The sequence below is a fragment of the Ammodytes marinus genome (genome assembly GCF_949987685.1).
Source record: "Ammodytes marinus genome assembly, chromosome: 15".
NCBI classification, from domain to species: domain Eukaryota; kingdom Metazoa; phylum Chordata; class Actinopteri; order Uranoscopiformes; family Ammodytidae; genus Ammodytes; species Ammodytes marinus.
Window position 1 is genome coordinate 16,730,012 of NC_137219.1, and position 17,382 is coordinate 16,747,393.

A 17,382-nucleotide genomic window follows, 5' to 3' on the forward strand; every position below is an offset into this window, starting at 1 on the left:
AAAGAGAAAAAAAAGGCTATATATATATATTTAAAAAAAGATGTGTCTGATGTTGCCTTGCATTTTGTGAACTTCATTGCCCTAAAATGCAGCTGTATTTCTTGGAGTCTCATCATTGCAAAGTCTTGTTTTAATACTATTCAAGCTTTTGTTTAACATTTGCGCAGAAATATGAAAATGAATAATAAAATCTTGAAAGAGACTGCAGGACCATACGCTAGTGCAGTATGGTATGTGTGAGAAAATAAGGTTAAAAATCCTTATTTTGGGAAAGGTCTAAATCCATTGTTTTATGGTTTAACTACGGACCTGTTTTTATGTAAGGTTGTTAGATATTGCCCCGCAGCCACACACATATGTGGGCACAGCAGGTCTAACACAGCAGAGCTGTAGAAGATAACCAGGTGCCTTTGAGTGGGAGATCGGACCAACAGTGACACTGTAATTTACCCCCCATCTGACATCATTTTGTTGTGGAACAGCCTTTTGGGTGAAGCTGTGTAGGTTTTGAGCACACAAACAAGGAATCCAATTATCAATAATTTAATCTTGTTTTGTGTGCCTGAGGGGGTTTAATGTGTTGTATGAGGTGAGATGCTTGTAACACAATGCATGCATAATGGTCATCGTGAACAAATGCTTTGTAATTCTATTTTCCTTCTTCTCCTTTTTTTTTTACTTGGACTTTTTTCCCTATGCAGTATCAAAAATGGATTTAGACACCAATTCAGTTTTAGCATGGATTTAGACCTTTTCCAAATGTATGAATTTATCATTACCACAATATTTTCACCTTTAACCAGTGATTGCGCCTGATAAAATCACCAGTGTTTTATATTTTCTTTTACAGTATCGCTATATTACAACATGTGTAAGACAGGCGTGTCCCAGAGCATTGCTTTTCAATACAAATAATCTTCAGGTTAAAACTGCATTAGTTGATACTTTGACCATTTGGGGCAACCTGCTGTATGTTCATCCATTGTTAACCCTGCTTTTGATTTCCACCAACCCTTGAGGGAAATGTCTGAGACTCTGGCTTTAACTGATACTACTACTTCCACAAACTGAATTTGTCTCCTTTTCACTTAATCAACACCATGTGCAACAATGACGCCTCAAACTCAAGAGCAGACCTCAATGGTGTGGAGATGAAATGTATCTTTTTTCGTGTCTGGCTATGTGTAACTACAGCTTAACTCCTGCCACTTTAACCGCCAGTCCATTTGGTATCTCCCGCCTGCTGTGAATAGTGCCTTCGCTTGTCTCCTCTCAGGCTTTTTTACTCACAAACAACAATCAGATCTGACAGTGACGATTTGTTTTCCAAGTAGCCTATCTCTCTCCTCGTATTTTGGTCTGGCGAGAAACAGCGCTCTCATTCCAAACATCACCATCCCAAACTAACAATGTCCGGTGGTTACCTCCTGGCCGCCTGAGATTGGCATTGGCCCATAGGATGTTTTTGTTGGTCTGTTTACTGGTTTGTCGGGTTGTTTTTGGCTGCAGTTTTTCTTTTTTTCAGTCTTGGCTCACCTTCGTTTTCACAAGAAGAAAAAAAAATAAAAGAAAAAAAAACAAGATCTTCACTCGAATCATTGCATTCTCTCTGCTCTTCCTTTTCCCAAGTCCCAACAGCTCCCCAACTGCCTGTTGGACCCCTGGCTTTCCTCTTCAACCCCCCCTCGCCCCCCAAAACCCCTCACCCCCCCTTCCCTCTTCCTTCCTCCCTGTTGGTGCTGTGCGTGACAGTAGCTCACTGAGAAGTGGAAATGAGACTAGTAAACAATGATTAGCTCCAGAGCCAGGGCCAGCCTTGGTCTACCATTGGTCCTGTCTCCGCACAGCGAGCGCCCACCCGCCAGTGTATGACATGCAGCAGCATTTAGAACCCCATCCCCGCCTCTGCCCCCGAGCCCAAACCCCCCTCACCCTCCAAATACTCCCCCTCCCTCCTCAGCCAGAGTCAACGCAGGGTCAGGGCCAACCTTTCACAGCCAGGTTATAAGGGGTAATCACAGGCAAACACAGCAGCCACACGCAAAACGCACACACGACACCCCCCCACCCCCTCCCACTCATACACTCCTCCAACCCAGTCCTCCACCCGCCTTCCCACACACATACACACAAACGCACACCCCCACGTCGTCCCCCCTCCTCAGCCACAAACCTGGCTCTGATTAGCGTGATGGGGATGCGAGCATGGCCACATGTGTGTGAGGAGCAGACTCGAGGAGGTGGGGTGGGGGTGAGGGGGGGATTCCCCCTATAGGAATGGAGGGAGAGAAGAAACAGTCATCCCCAGTGTGCAGGCGGTGTATTCGAAGACATTGCTATGTCTCTGGTTAACCGAGGAATCGTTCTGGAGGCTTTGGTAGTCAGCCACACCGCATTTCTCAAGACAAACAGCTCTCAGCCTCTCAGAGCTCTGAACCAGCGCAACTCTCGACATCTGTAAAAGGCTGTTTAAGGACCATTATTGTGAAAGAATGACACAGAACACATAATGTAGTTACACTTAGACTGCCTTATTGTGTTGCCTTTCTGTTTGTTTTCACAAGTTTGGCACACTGTGCATATGAGACTTGTTCTTATCGGTTCATTAAATGATATCATATAAAGCAGTGAAATGTGAAATTCACATATCCACTCATTTGATTATAAATCGTCTACTGATCCAGAAGCAGTTAAACTTCATGATGGAAAACAGAGAGTTTATGGCTAGTTTTCTATACATATACTTCTACATTATCCTGCCTTCTTGTCTGCATAATTTGCTTTTACCTATAACTCAGTTTCAGGGAAATTGAGGTTTGCATCTAATAATTATTTAAAAAAATAAAATAAATATAAAACACATTTTTTTAAAGTCAGATCTAATTTTCTCCCCCCTCTTCTGACCTCCCCCATTTCACAGCCCCTCCTCCTCCTTTCCTGCTGATAATGACTGCTCTTGTGTGGTAGTGAAGTTTCTGTCCCTCTGACTTGGTGCCTTTGTAAGGAAATGTTTCAGTACCTTCAATTAGAGTAATTACCTCCCTGAAAAAATAAACTTCACAGTTGGTGAAAAAACAAGAAACAAATTTGGTCTTTGACACGGAGAAGGGGTTTGTTTTGCTTTGGGTAATCACATCACTTTAAAACTGAAAGTTTAATACAATTAACTAAACAAATATTTCAGTAATTCCATCTTACTTTTCTATCTATCTATCTATCTATCTATCTATCTATCTATCTATCTATCTATCTATCTATCTATCTATCTATCTATTTATCTATCTATCTATCTATCTATCTATCTATCTATCTATCTATCTATCTATCTATCTATCCTTTCTCCTTCCTGAATGCCTCCATATTCCTGGGGACTGTAACTTAATAGCAGAGGCACTGAAAACTGAAGTCTGTTGTGGTATGATGTAAAACAGAGTATCATGCAAAACTGCAGTTTATGTAAAAATTCCAAGAATCAATATTTCATAGCTGCCCCACACTGAGTTATTGTGCAAGTTTGTTATGTGATATTTCAGAAATATTATTCTGCCACTGCTAGAATCCAAGTAGAAACAAATGTGTCTAATTGAAAGAAACAAACACAGAAAAAGCATCTAATATGTGACTATATGAATAAGTGATTTTAACATATGGATCACACATATTGACCTTGATATTTCTATGGGATATTTTATGCAAATTAATCTGAAGATGTGATTTTTCTTTTTTTTTCTTTTGAAGTTTGAAGCTTTTCAGCTTCAAGTCCAATATTTCAAAGTGGTAAATATATTAAAGGAGTTTTGTATGTTTCTTGTTTTTTTTTACTTCTGGAAGTTAGACATTTATGACACATTTTTGTGATAAAGATGTACAAATGAATTACATTTTTTAAGTCCAATATATTGCGGTCGGCAAGGAGTCTCTGGCTGTAGTGAGCAAGTTTCGCTTTTAACTTTATTGTTGGCACTTATTACATTGTTGTGATGAATTAACAACATGATCCAGAATTTGCCAGACGTTTAGAGGAAAACACACTAAAAGGCACACCAACTTTTGAAATCTATGATTTTTTTTTATACAGACAAAACATAAAGCATGGCATTATAGACACGTTGTATACAGATTGACTGACTAACTTTTTCAACAGAGGATGCATTTGCTTGCGCATGCGAAGTTTTAAGCCGTTCAGAATAAATGTTCGTTGACTGAATACACAAAGAACGACAAGATTATGCAAATGAAAATATAATCATGGGATAATAGATTTTGTACCAATGTAATTTAAGTGTAAACTCAGCCTGGAGTTAGACAAACCGTAGGCAAACACTCTTTTCAAGCCAAAGTGCGCCCGCTGAGTCTTCTGCAGCCACAAAATAAATCATATTATAAAGACACACTTTCAAATGTGCAAACTCTGCCAGTCCTCCAATAAGTAAAACAAATTGGCACGACGCGTTTCCCACTGCATCGGTCACCAGTTGCTGAGTCTTTTCTCTTCGCACTGAACAGTTCGTTCACGCTGCACGCTCACGGTGTCTCTATAGCGCGCGCCTCCAACAGCGACCGACAACAGAGAGATAATGTGGTGGGGTCTACAGGGCTACCACAATGGGAGGAGTATGAAAGTTACCCTGAGCCCTGCCCACCAACTGCAAAACATATAAGAAGCTGGAGTAAAGCAAAAAACAGACACTTAAGCCTTTCATTCCTGATGAATAGACTAAACTTCACCCTAACTCACTTCTTTTATCAGATATTTCAGGGTTTTTATCTTTATGACCTCATTGGCATTTGATTGACACATCTGACTGTTCTCATCTGATATGGATATACAAGAGCTGTATTGATTTTCATCTTACCAACATACAAAAACTAAACAAACTTTGTTGAAAGTGAAGATTTATTTTTTTCTTCTTTTTTTTGAGGAACAAGTGTGCATAAGGTTAGTCACAATGGCACTGGACACAGAGTATGGAGTGAAGGGCAGCAGCATCATCAGAGAATGGAGTGGACAGGTCCAGCCGGCTCTGGTCGCCTCCTTTCTTTTCCTCTTCTGTCTGGAAGCCTGTCTGTGGGTCAGGAACCTTAGGCTCAAGAAAAGACTGCCAGGACCCTTTGCCTGGCCTATGGTGGGCAATGCTATGCAGCTGGGCCAGATGCCGCACATCACCTTCGCCAGGCTTGCAAAAAAATACGGGAACGTGTACCAAATACGTCTAGGTTGCAGTGACATTGTGGTTCTGAATGGAGACAGGGCGATACGTGAGGCTCTGATACAGCACAGCACAGAGTTTGCAGGCAGACCGAACTTTGTCTCTTTCCAGATGATCTCTGGAGGCAGGAGTATGTCATTTAATAATTACAGCAAACAGTGGAAAACGCACAGGAAAATGGCCCAGTCCAGCCTCAGAGCCTTTTCCTCTGCAAACAGTCAGACCAAAAAAAACTTTGAGCAACACATCACGGCCGAGGCTATGGAACTGGTGCAGGTTTTTCTGCACCACAGCACAGATGGACGGTATTTTGACCCTTGTCATAATTTCACAGTAGCTGCTGCTAATATCATGTGCGCTCTCTGCTTTGGGAGGCGATATGGACATGAGGACCTCGAGTTCAGGACCCTATTAACAAGGTTGAACAAGTTTGGAGAGACCGTAGGTGCAGGGAGCTTGGTAGATGTCATGCCATGGCTTCAGTCCTTCCCTAACCCGGTCCGCAGCGTCTACAAAAACTTCAAAAACCTCAACGAGGAGTTTTTCACCTTTGTGAGAGATAAAGTGGTGCAGCACAGAGAGTCCTTCGACCCCGATGTGACCCGGGACATGAGTGACGCCATCATCAATGTGGTAGAGCATGGGAAGGACAGCGGATTGACCAAGGAGTTTGTTGAAGCGACAGTCGCAGATCTGATTGGAGCAGGGCAAGACACAGTGTCAACCTTCATGCAGTGGATCATCCTGCTCCTTGTCAAACACCCAGACATGCAGGCCAAACTGCACGAGCTCATAGATAAGGTAGTAGGCCAAGACAGGCTGCCGTCAACCGAGGACAGAAAAAGCTTGGCATACCTGGACGCCTTCATCTACGAGACCATGCGCTTCACCAGCTTTGTGCCCGTCACCATCCCACACTCCACAACCTCGGACGTCATGATCGAAGGTCTCCACATCCCCAAAGACACAGTGGTCTTCGTAAATCAGTGGTCCGTCAACCACGACCCCCTGAAGTGGAAGGACCCTCACGTTTTTGACCCTGCACGCTTTATCGATGAAAACGGGACACTTGATAAGGGCATAACCAACAATGTGATGATTTTTTCCACGGGTAAGAGACGCTGTATTGGGAACCAGATTGCTAAAGTTGAGGTGTTTTTATTCACTGCCATCTTGCTGCACCAGTGCAGCTTTGAGAGCGACCCCTCAGAGCCTGTCACTCTTGACTGCAGCTATGGGCTCACACTGAAGCCCCTCCGATCCTGTGTCAGCGCCAAGCTCAGGGGAAAGCTGCTTGGCTTAGTTCCCCCAGCATGAACAGCATGTCCCAGTACTGTGACTCATGGCCAGCAAACACTTTTCCACCAATGTCCTATTAACAGTGAGTATCAACAGTACCTGCACTAAATCCTACTGTTGTAAGAATTTCATATTTAATAATGATATTTAATGCATATCTTAACACGGACTGTATTTGTACTATTATTATTCAAGGTTGCGGACTGTAAATTTCTGCTTCACAAAATAATCTATACTTGATCAAATAATTTTTTGTTATTTTGTTTTACATAATTCTGAGTTGTGTGCTTGTTTTACATCCACTATTGAGCATGTACATGTATTGTATGTGTGCAGGATTTTAGCTTATTTCTCTCAATTTAAACTAATATACCTGTATATGAAATGCTTGTGAATGTTATAAAGTCACTTGATAGCATATTGTTCTCAATCTTTAATATGTAAGGATGTATTTAACCTTTGCCACATAAAGCAAGTACCAAATATTTTTTTAATTCATATTTCAGGTATGACAATAAATGTAATGAAAGTTAATGTATTTCACTATCTACTGTACTCAAATCATATGAACACATTGAACAAAGAATGCTGATCAAAGTGGGGGGGAAATGTATATTTGTGAAGGAGGAAGTCTCATCAAGGAACATCCACCACAGTTTTCAGGATGAGGAAGAGACATTGTCATGAACCATGAAGAAACTTTATGAAACCAGCGTTCAGTTTTACTGTGCAAGCACTGCAGCTAACCCGTGCCAAACACACAAGTCTCACTAGTACAAAAAGAAACACATGTGCAGCGAATTTCTTTCACTCATGAGGCGTTCTCATAAACATGTTTGTTTACAAAGTAACTTTTTCAAGGCTACATGGATGTCACTGCACTCTCTTTAAGCCTTCGCATTCAGGAATATATGTTACAATGCCAAATGTGATGTGTTCCTCTGTCTGTCAAGGCAACAAACTGAACTCAGTAGGCCTTGAATGTGTAGGCATTTCTTATAGAGGATATTTTGTTGTACGTGTTCGCTTCATATGATGGAAAATAAGCTATATATAAAATGAATAAAGTGAACCGTCAAAGGTAAATGTGTCCCTATTCATTTTTACTGTAGCTATGTAGCTGGTAGAGTTATGCTAAACTATGAACTACTTTTTAATTCTCAAAGGTGTGTGCTAACAATGTGATATTAGGCACAAGCCTTGATAAGATGTATGTCATGACCTATTGTTACCTAAATAGAAACATCTGGAATACTTGAATACATGTACATAACTAATTGTGGCTGAATTAAACACAGGCTGATGTTTTTTTCTATTGTTGCACAAACACTCAACTAAGCAGATTTAAAGCTAAATCCCTCTCTTTAAAACTATTTGATGCAGCCACAACCCTAACAGCTACATTATCTCAGTGACCTTTGTTTAAAGGCCCATTATTCCAACAATAACATTGTTTATTCATTCTCATAGAGCATAATAAATCATGCTGTTTGTATCTGTTCGCTGTTTAAATCTAGAACCCACAGCTTTCATGGTAATATCCCAGAGCTTTTTTCCCTGTATGGTTATAATTAACAGCTTGGCTACAAATGACAGGGACCAAATAATGTTTAAAATGGCCCCCGGAAAGTCCATAGGAAAGTGCAAATCGAAAATGCACTTAACCCCAGTGGAAAAAACAATTGACACCAGCTTATTGTCCATTACATACCCTATATGCTCCATGCAGCCCAACTCCTATCACGTGCTGCCAAAGACCATCCATTCTATCTCACTGTCGAACTGATATTTGAATATAAATTTGTTAATGCAAACATTTAAAAATATATATATTTTGAGTCAAAATACACATGGCACACTTTTTAAAAGTATAATCTGTTATATTATTTGGCTATAAAACTGTATATTTGTAGTTTTTGGGCAACAGGGCCTATCAAGTAGCTGCTTTCCCTTTCCGTCATCCTTCAAGAGACGCTGCTGGCAGCAGGCCTGAGTGGAAATAGGACTAAGGTCTGCAGACTGTGGTCAAAATGGGAGGGGAGAGATAGTAAAAAACCTGAGTCTCTGACCCCTCCCACCATAGAGATACATATAAGCGAAGTGTTAAGGCTTGAACCTGATCGAGCACTTTTCTCCAGCTTCTGAGGAGGAGAGGTGAGAGCGTATGAGAGCTGCTTGGGTTACTTATTTTTAGTATTGTTATTTTGCCAGTCTTATTTTAATATATGATCTCCTTTAAGAGAGGGACCACCTGAGATGGTTTACCTTTTTTAGTGAAATTAGCTTTTTTTATTGGACGTAGTGGATAAGAGACAAACCACAGGATATCACAATGGCACAAATGGACACAGAGTATGGAGTGAAGGGCAGCAGCATCATCAGGGAATGGAGTGGACAGGTCCAGCCGGCTCTGGTCGCCTCCTTTCTTTTCCTCTTCTGTCTGGAAGCCTGTCTGTGGGTCAGGAACCTTAGGCTCAAGAAAAGACTGCCGGGACCCTTTGCCTGGCCTGTGGTGGGCAATGCTATGCAGCTGGGCCAGATGCCGCACATCACCTTTGCGAAGCTAGCCAAAAAATACGGGAATGTGTACCAGATACGGCTAGGTAGCAGTGACATTGTGGTTCTGAATGGAGACAGGGCGATACGTGACGCTCTGATACAGCACAGCACAGAGTTTGCAGGCAGACCAAACTTTATCTCTTTTCAGGCTGTCTCAGGGGGGAAAAGTTTAACTTTCACAAATTACAGCAAACAGTGGAAGATGCACAGGAAAATTGCTCAATCAACGATCAGAGCATTCTCATCTGCCAACAGCCAGACCAAAAAAGCCTTTGAGCAGCAAGTTGTGGCTGAAGCCACAGATCTAGTTGAGATTTTCCTTGAACTCAGTGCTGAGGGCCAGTATTTCAACCCTGCTCATGAGCTGACAGTAGCTGCAGCTAATGTGATCTGTGCCTTGTGCTTTGGGAAACGTTATGGACACGATGATGTTGAGTTTAGAGCCTTGCTACAGAGGGTCAATGACTTTGGACAGACAGTAGGGGCTGGCAGTTTGGTAGATGTAATGCCATGGCTTCAATCTTTCCCCAATCCAGTCCGCAGTATGTTCAAGAACTTCATAGTCCTGAATCAAGAGTTCTTTGGGTTTGTCCAGAACAAGGTGGAAGACCACAGAGAGACATTTGATCCAGAGGTGACAAGAGATATGAGTGATGCCATTATCAGTGTGATTGAAAAGGCTGACAGCGACAACGGACTCACCAAAGGACACGCAGAGGCGACAGTTTCAGATCTGATTGGTGCAGGCCTGGATACCATCTCCGCTGCTCTTCACTGGATTTTCCTACTGCTGGCTAAACACCCTGAAATGCAAACCAAACTCCACAAGCTCATTGATGAGGTGGTGGGGCGAAACAGGCTGCCCTCAGTTGAGGACAGAAGTCGCCTGGACTATCTGGACGCCTTCATCTATGAAACAATGCGCTTCACCAGCTTCGTGCCCTTAACCATTCCCCACTCCACAACCTTGGATGTAACTATCGAAGGTCTCTGCATCCCCAAAGACACGGTGGTCTTTATCAATCAGTGGTCCGTCAATCATGACCCCCTGAAGTGGAAGGATCCGCATGTCTTCAACCCCTCACGTTTTCTAGATGAAAAGGGCTCCTTAGACAAGGATCTCACAAACAATGTTATGATCTTCTCAGCAGGGAAGAGAAGATGTATTGGGGACCAGGTTGCCAAAGTTGAGGTATTTTTGTTCTTTGCGATTATGCTCCATCAATGTAGCGTTGAGAAATGTGCCAGTGAGGACCTGTCTTTAAAATGCTCCTATGGTTTAACACTGAGACCTTTAGATTACAAGATTGCTGTCAAACACAGGGGAGAATTATTGAAAGGCCAATAAAAAAACTGTTGTGAACAATTCTCAATAAAAGAACAGCAATGTTATATAAGATTTGTGTAAGACATTCTTTTAGTTTAATAAGCTTAAATTAAGCTCCAAAAATAGAAAATGATAAGCTTTCTTACATCTGCTGACATTTAGAATTGTTACCATAGACATTACTGTTATTTTGTTCTGTTAATAAATGTCTACCAGTTCATATACTAAAAGTAAGCACCCTGTTATGACATTATAAAGAATGTGAGTCTATGTGAGACAATTTACTTTTCAACTCAAAAACTGTGACTGAGGAAACCTAAATATGTCTGTACAGGCTCTGCTGCATCATGTAAGAAATAGAATAAAATGCAGTTAAAGCTTTAATGTGGTTGCTCAGAACCACTAATCATAATAAAATGTAACTATGTATTGTTATTTTTATGGGGGATATTTAGCAGAGTCACCCTAAATGGCAATATAAACCGGCGGTGTTGAGGAAATTTCACTTTAAGCATTTTGTTTTTTACTTTGCTGATGGGGAGAAAGTATGTGCCAGCTGTGTGGTCTCAACTTAACCATCTAAACTATTATTCACCCAGACACTCATTTATCTTCCTTATGTATTTAACCTTTTCATGTTTGAGCACTACTCTGATAATAACTCATTTCACATGTAACATATGTCTAATGCCACACATTTAATCGTGGGTTATACTGTCTGTTTTCTCATAACACACATAATACATCACTGTACAACATGATTTATTGCACATACTGCGTTGTCATAGTGCGCTGTCTGAATAATAAGCTGTTTAAAAAACTATATAATTTTTCATTATGTACATGACCCAGTGTGATAGTCTGTCTCCCATGAGTGTGACTAAAGCGTTGAATGTACAATAAATATTTTGTATTCTAATTGAATCTGTGAGGTGTGTCAGTCGGAGCAGCCAAAGTGTTGATATTCACAGAGGCTAGGGAGGTCAAAGGAGTAATAATAGATCCTGATGTCTGGTCTCGATGTGGTTGTCAAAGATTAATATCGATTACAGGCCTTGCATGTTCTTGTTCTCCACCCTCTTACACGCATCTGTGACTCAGTGCATCAGTGCAAGCAATTGTGTGCAGCCACTAGGTTCACTCGGTAATATTTAACAAGGAGCGTGCTGTACTTTTGACTGCTGTGTCATTATTTTCCGAAACAAACACGTTCAGTTACAGCCTTGTCAGTGTACGGTTACAGTATATCCTCTTTATAAATACATTGAGTTGTTTTTCATTCAATTAACTGTCTACATAAGTCAACAAGTAGGAAATATTAAAGACTATACAGAAAAAAATATTACAATGCTTATTTGAGTAGGCCACTTCAAGGAGAGGCACTTTGATTTTTTAGTAAACTAAATAATCTAAACAAACCCGGTTACAAAGGGACGTTACGGGCTAATAAACAAGATTTTTCAGCCGCACATGAGTTATTTCTTAGCCACTGTTGTTAAAATGTTACATGTGATTTAAAGTTCCTGTAGTTTAATTGAACATTTTAATCTGCTGATACTTTAAGCTTTTATTTACATTTCAGAATGAAATATTGTACTTTTTGAACACCATTGCTATTAGCTATCATATACTTTTTAGATTTCTGTATATAAATGTAAAACTTGAGTGGCATAAATTTTTTGCACAATATACACAATATACTTTTTTTTTAAATCCTTTGTTCAAGATAAAACCAGTATGTAAGCGTTCCATTATTAAGTATCACCTATATCACCTTCAGTATTATAGGATTTACAATCAGCAACCTTCTTTAAATTCTTCCTCCTGACTGAATTTCCCTATTTTGGGGAATCGAAAACCATCCTATGCTCAACATTTATCTTTGCTGTAGGTATGGTGCATAAATATTAGTTTAAGTGTGGGTTAGGAGCTTATCATTTTTACCCCTCACTCTGCAACTAATCTCGTCCTTCCTTGTTGCCTCGTAGCATGTTTCCTCAGTGAGAGGTCCTATGCTCCAGGTTCTACCTGCGCACTTGCAGGAGTGGCACCGTGACTGAACTCTGAGGGGTTTGGTTGGGGGCTTGTTTTCACTGAGGTTAGTACAGAGCAGGCCGAAGACATTCTGTACTGCAACAGGCGCTCTCCCTCTTTCTCTTCCTTTGCACTGACACCGCAAGGACCCCCGGAGGGAGGAATGGGCCGCCTCTAACCTCCCCCCGTTTCCATCACTGCTTCCCAAAACATCCATGAAATGTGTCCAGCTGAAAGACTCCCTTTCACCCCGAGTCACCCGCTCTGCGCTCCACATACCCCGCAGCCCTCGTGGCCTGCTGACTTTCACTCCTTAAAGGAAAACAGAAAAGTGTACAGGCTTGACAGTTTTTCAGCTCTGAGGTTGTTCCCATTCTGCACGTACACAGAGCCCACAGGGTGACCTCCCACAAGTTTCCCTCCGCTTACTACCACCATTCCATCCAAAACCCCCTTCTCCACTGTTTGACATGCAAACTGCAGTCACTGTTTGGTACATGGCACACAGTGAGGTAGAACAAGTTGGAAGCAGACAGGCACAATCCTCCAGAAAATTTTCTTCCCCTGTCCACTGCCATCATCTGCAGAAACACAGCGGAACATTGTGTCTGAGCATTGGCTGGAAACGGCGTCATGTTCCTACTCAGCCAGTCTTTCCTACAACGCCGCCCTCAACACCAACACACTGACCACAGCTACACTCAAAATCCAAAATGTTGCAGACAAATAATATGACTACAATTTTGCGTGCTTCTTCAATATAACCCAAGGCATCAAACATCAAAGCAGACCATTAATCATTCTGTCGCCAAAAAAAAAAAGTGCAAGCAAGCATCCCAGTAAACAATTTTTCATTGAATAACAAGAACAAATAGGCTGTGGAGGAAAGAGGAGTAACTATGAATCAACTTTTTCCCAGATACTCAGTCTCTCCTTTCTCCATTCACAGTAGCTATTTGTACTATAGGATTATACATACGTTTATAGAAACACTCAAGCTGCTGTCATTTTGAAGCTTTTGCAATCCCTCCCTAAACTAATGTTCCATGACTGCCATCCTGACATTAGCGCAATTTATAATCTACAGAGAATGGAATTATGTCCAAAATAAAAAAAATTAAGTTGTAGGTTTTTGTGTGACGTATCATTTGTTAGCTTCAAAAAACGTTTCCCGTTTGGGGAAACCCTCTGTGGAACTGTGTCATAGACATAAACACGGAGCAGAATTGGAAAATGTTCCAGTTGACATTATAATCAAGCCGTGCCACCTTTAAATTTGGTATCGTGCTTCTTCTGACTCTGTAACACATTGCTGACATCCAACAATTAGTGCCCCTTCACTTCATGTTTTGGAAAACATACCTCATACAACCATCTGAGAGACATGTGAAGTGACCCTTTCCAATAAACAACTGCTCATTATTACAGGGCGAGGTGGTTTGTGCTTGTTGTTAGGTCCGTGCTGGGGTTGTGTTTTGGAGCAGTGGCAAGGAGAGGACCTTGGATATAAGGTGACACAGTGTGCAGTTCCGTTTGCCGCATTTTTTTCCATAAAACAAACAATTATTTTCAAGAAGCGCAGGAGGAAAGGATCTGTGCTGGTCAGTATGAGAACACGGATAGCATGTGGTTTTCGTTCACGGATGGGAGTTCACGTCACGGACTGAAACAATCACTCATATTAACTGTGTTTTAGTGGTTGTTTTCGTTTGATATGGAAACTGAGTAACGCTGTGTCCATTGATTTACGTTCAATGGCAACGTCGACTGCCAAATGGAGGAAGTGCTGTAGTGTGATGTTCATAGAATGGACTGAGGCGCGTGGGAGTGGAGGTGGAATGGTTTGAACCTCTTCTCCTCAAGTCTTCCTTCTACGTTCTCAGGTCGTGTCAGGATTTCCTTTTTTGTTGTGCTCCGGTGACGTGATGTGGCTAAGAAGGGTAACATATCGCATGTGCACCATTCACATTCTTTAGTGTCTGAACAGCTGTACTTTCTAACTTTCTGTTAAGAACAGTGTGCCTTGGCAAGGTTTAACTAAAGCAAACCCAAAAACTCACTATTTTCTTGCCAAACCTAGAAAGCAAACTCGATTTTTATAGTATGTCTCCAACAAACAGCTCACTATCTCTCTTGTTCTGATGGACCTTCACAGTGAGAACCTAGGGACTTCCCTGTAGGTCCAGCATCCTCAGTAGGCCATCAATCTTGAGCAGAGTACGAGATAGCGCTGTCTGCTCAGACGATAACCGACCACTGGCACCACTCTGTGTAACCCAGACTGGGACCTCTTCAAGGGGCAAATACAAGTGTATCTGAGAAGCAGACATCTCTGATTTGTTTGGAAAAGGGAGGAAATAAATCAGATTATTGCTCTGTGTATTTTCTCAAGTAACATGAGAACTTTTGAAGCGCCTGACGGAGTGATATCCCACGCATGGGCTGCTAAGAGAATGGAAGATAACTAGGAGACGTGGAGATAAGTGCTACTTTCAGCTGTTTTAAAAGGCAATGACTTGAATTAGTTTTTGTACAGAACTAAAAAGATTAGTAGGAGAATAATGCTGGATAAAAGGAACTTCAGTCAAAAACATTCTCCCATATGTGCCATATAGAGGTCATGAAACAGACATATTCATGTATTTAACCTAAAAGGTAAGGTAACCTACGGATAAGGTATAAGGCATAAAGTATGTGCTGTGCTATATTGTGGATAGGCATTTATACCATGTATTGTGCGCGTTTGATAAAGACAGAGCAAGAAAGACATGCACATGTGTTGCACCCTTAAAGAACGACTCCGTCTTCTTTCGTTTTGGCAACTTTATTCTCCCCGGACTGCATATATTTTGTTAGAAAGGTTTTCACAAAACAGCCGGACTTTTTCACAGCCTGTCTTATTCACGGTCAACTTTTCAACACCACAATCAGGAACGCATCCTGATAACGTACAAGGTCATACTACTACTTCCGCTTTTTAACAAGAAAATAAAGCTGTAAAATAACATCTGTTTAACTTGTTGTACATTTTTAGCTCAGTGCAATTTAGATATATTACAATTCTAGGTCGCAACACATGCAAGACAAAGTCTCATCATATCCTCTTAGCAAGACACATACTCCTCAGCATGCATCACAGCTCATCATCAAATTACATCTAGCAGACAAACTGGCGTATTACCAGTGTGGCAAAACAAACCAACAGAGTAAATACCGAGGGACCAGAGAAGATGTCTCAACTTAAGGAAAAAAAACTCAGAGTATTTCAAGAACAGTGTCATGCTGTAATAGGGCATCCAACATCCACTGCTTGCCGTACTTTTTCGTGACCAATAAATACCTTGAGTGTCCGCTGGCAACTGCTCAGAGCCAAGAAATTACACATAACAGCCCATGAAACAGCAAGCTCTTATTTTTAAACAATTATTTTTTTTACAGAATAAAAATATGAGGTGTAACTTGTTAGTGAGCTGTAAAGGTGCTGTTAGGTGGATTTGTTTACCAGGCTAGCTGTTTACCATATGATCTTTGACCGAAAGCAAATTAGTTTATTTTCCTAAAAAATAGAACGGTCCGTCCATTTACTTTTGTCCATGCGCTGTATGACAGACAATAAATGGTTAATCTTAGTCCAAACATCCTGATTCGATGCCAGCCCAAGAGTTTGTGTCTGTGGTCTGAAACAGTGGCCTTGGCTACAGTGCAGCCTGGGTAATCATCTGAATCCACAATGTATATGTTATATTTTATAATCATCGCTGAGTACGAGAAAACATCATATTACCATCTTTGACATCGAGGCTCATCCAGCTGCGGTCTTTCATGAGCACTGTTTCAGAAAATTAACTGTATTTGTGAAATTGTCATTATGCATGATGAACAATGGTGAAAGAAAAAAAGTAATGACCCTGTATCTGTCATATTCTGCCTCGGTTTTAACATTGTCTGGGTCTAAAATTGTAGATGATGTATTGGAGTATGAAATATCTTGTAACCATCCCCCTGACAAAAAATCTTGCATGCTCCCATGTCAAATAAGCTGCCCATAATTCAGCTCTCCGCTGCGGCGGAACCCCTCTCCTTCCATCCCTCGCTTTCACGCCATCCCACTTCAAGCCCTCTTCTTGGCAATGCTTTATGCCAGACCAAAACAATTTAGCAATAAGCTATTTGCGTTCATAGGGATTCATTTTCAGTTGTTTTTACATTCTCCTTTTGTAGTGGGCTCTGATTGTCTGTCAGAATTTCCCAACTCACTGAGAGAGCAACGGTTTGCTGGAGCTGACCACTCAAACTGAAAATACCTTGCTGTGCTGAGACTTGGAACGGTCTGCGCTTGGAACATGTAGGCCTGTTGACAGGGTGAGATGTTGTATTTTAGTCCTTAAATGACAATCTCAGTGTGCACTTCAGTGCACTTTCACTCAATAAACAAGATTACGTTGACTGTACAACCAATGGAAACAGTTTTATTGACTTTAAAATAGTGACACTTTTTTCAGTTTTATTTAATTTAAAATACATGACATTTTATGCCGCGCCAGCGATAGCGGTAGGCATTATGTTTTCGGGTTGTCTGTCCGTCCAAGCAAACGCTTTGAGGGCTTTTCTTCAAACTTTGCTCAAATGTCCACTCTGACTCAAGGAAGAACTGAATACATTTTGGAGGTCAAATGTCAAGGTCACTGTGACCTCATGCCTCATGAACACAATATCTCAAGAACTCTTTGAGGGTTTATTGTCAAATTTGACACTTGAGGATGGACTGATTCGATTTTGGAGGTCAAAGGTTACTTAGGTAGTGTGAGGTCGCAGTGACCTTGTACCATATTGTAGCTTTTTAAGAGCTTTACCTTCTTTAAAGCATTGCCTACCACCACGGTGCTTCTTTTGGTTTGGGATTCTTTTGCAAAGACCTGAAATTCAGCAACAAGACTTTGATGATGCAGCTTA

At 41.2% G+C, this 17,382-nt stretch overlaps 2 protein-coding genes across 2 annotated transcripts; both read left to right on the forward strand.

Moving 5' to 3' along the window:
• Nucleotides 1-4,716: 4,716 nt before the first annotated feature.
• On the forward strand, nucleotides 4,717-7,577 carry cyp1c1 (cytochrome P450, family 1, subfamily C, polypeptide 1). Its single transcript, XM_080042928.1, has one exon. It carries the CDS (start codon nucleotides 4,950-4,952, stop codon nucleotides 6,525-6,527), a length of 1,578 nt encoding a protein of 525 aa, XP_079899054.1. The 5' UTR covers nucleotides 4,717-4,949; the 3' UTR covers nucleotides 6,528-7,577.
• Nucleotides 7,578-8,826: 1,249 nt separating this feature from the next.
• LOC307261779 (cytochrome P450 1B1-like) lies at nucleotides 8,827-10,416 on the forward strand (the record flags this gene model as incomplete). The annotated part of the gene is made up of 1 exon (XM_080042396.1): nucleotides 8,827-10,416. Exon 1 carries the CDS (start codon nucleotides 8,842-8,844, stop codon nucleotides 10,414-10,416), a length of 1,575 nt encoding a protein of 524 aa, XP_079898522.1. The 5' UTR covers nucleotides 8,827-8,841.
• Between the last annotated feature and the right edge of the window lie 6,966 nt (nucleotides 10,417-17,382).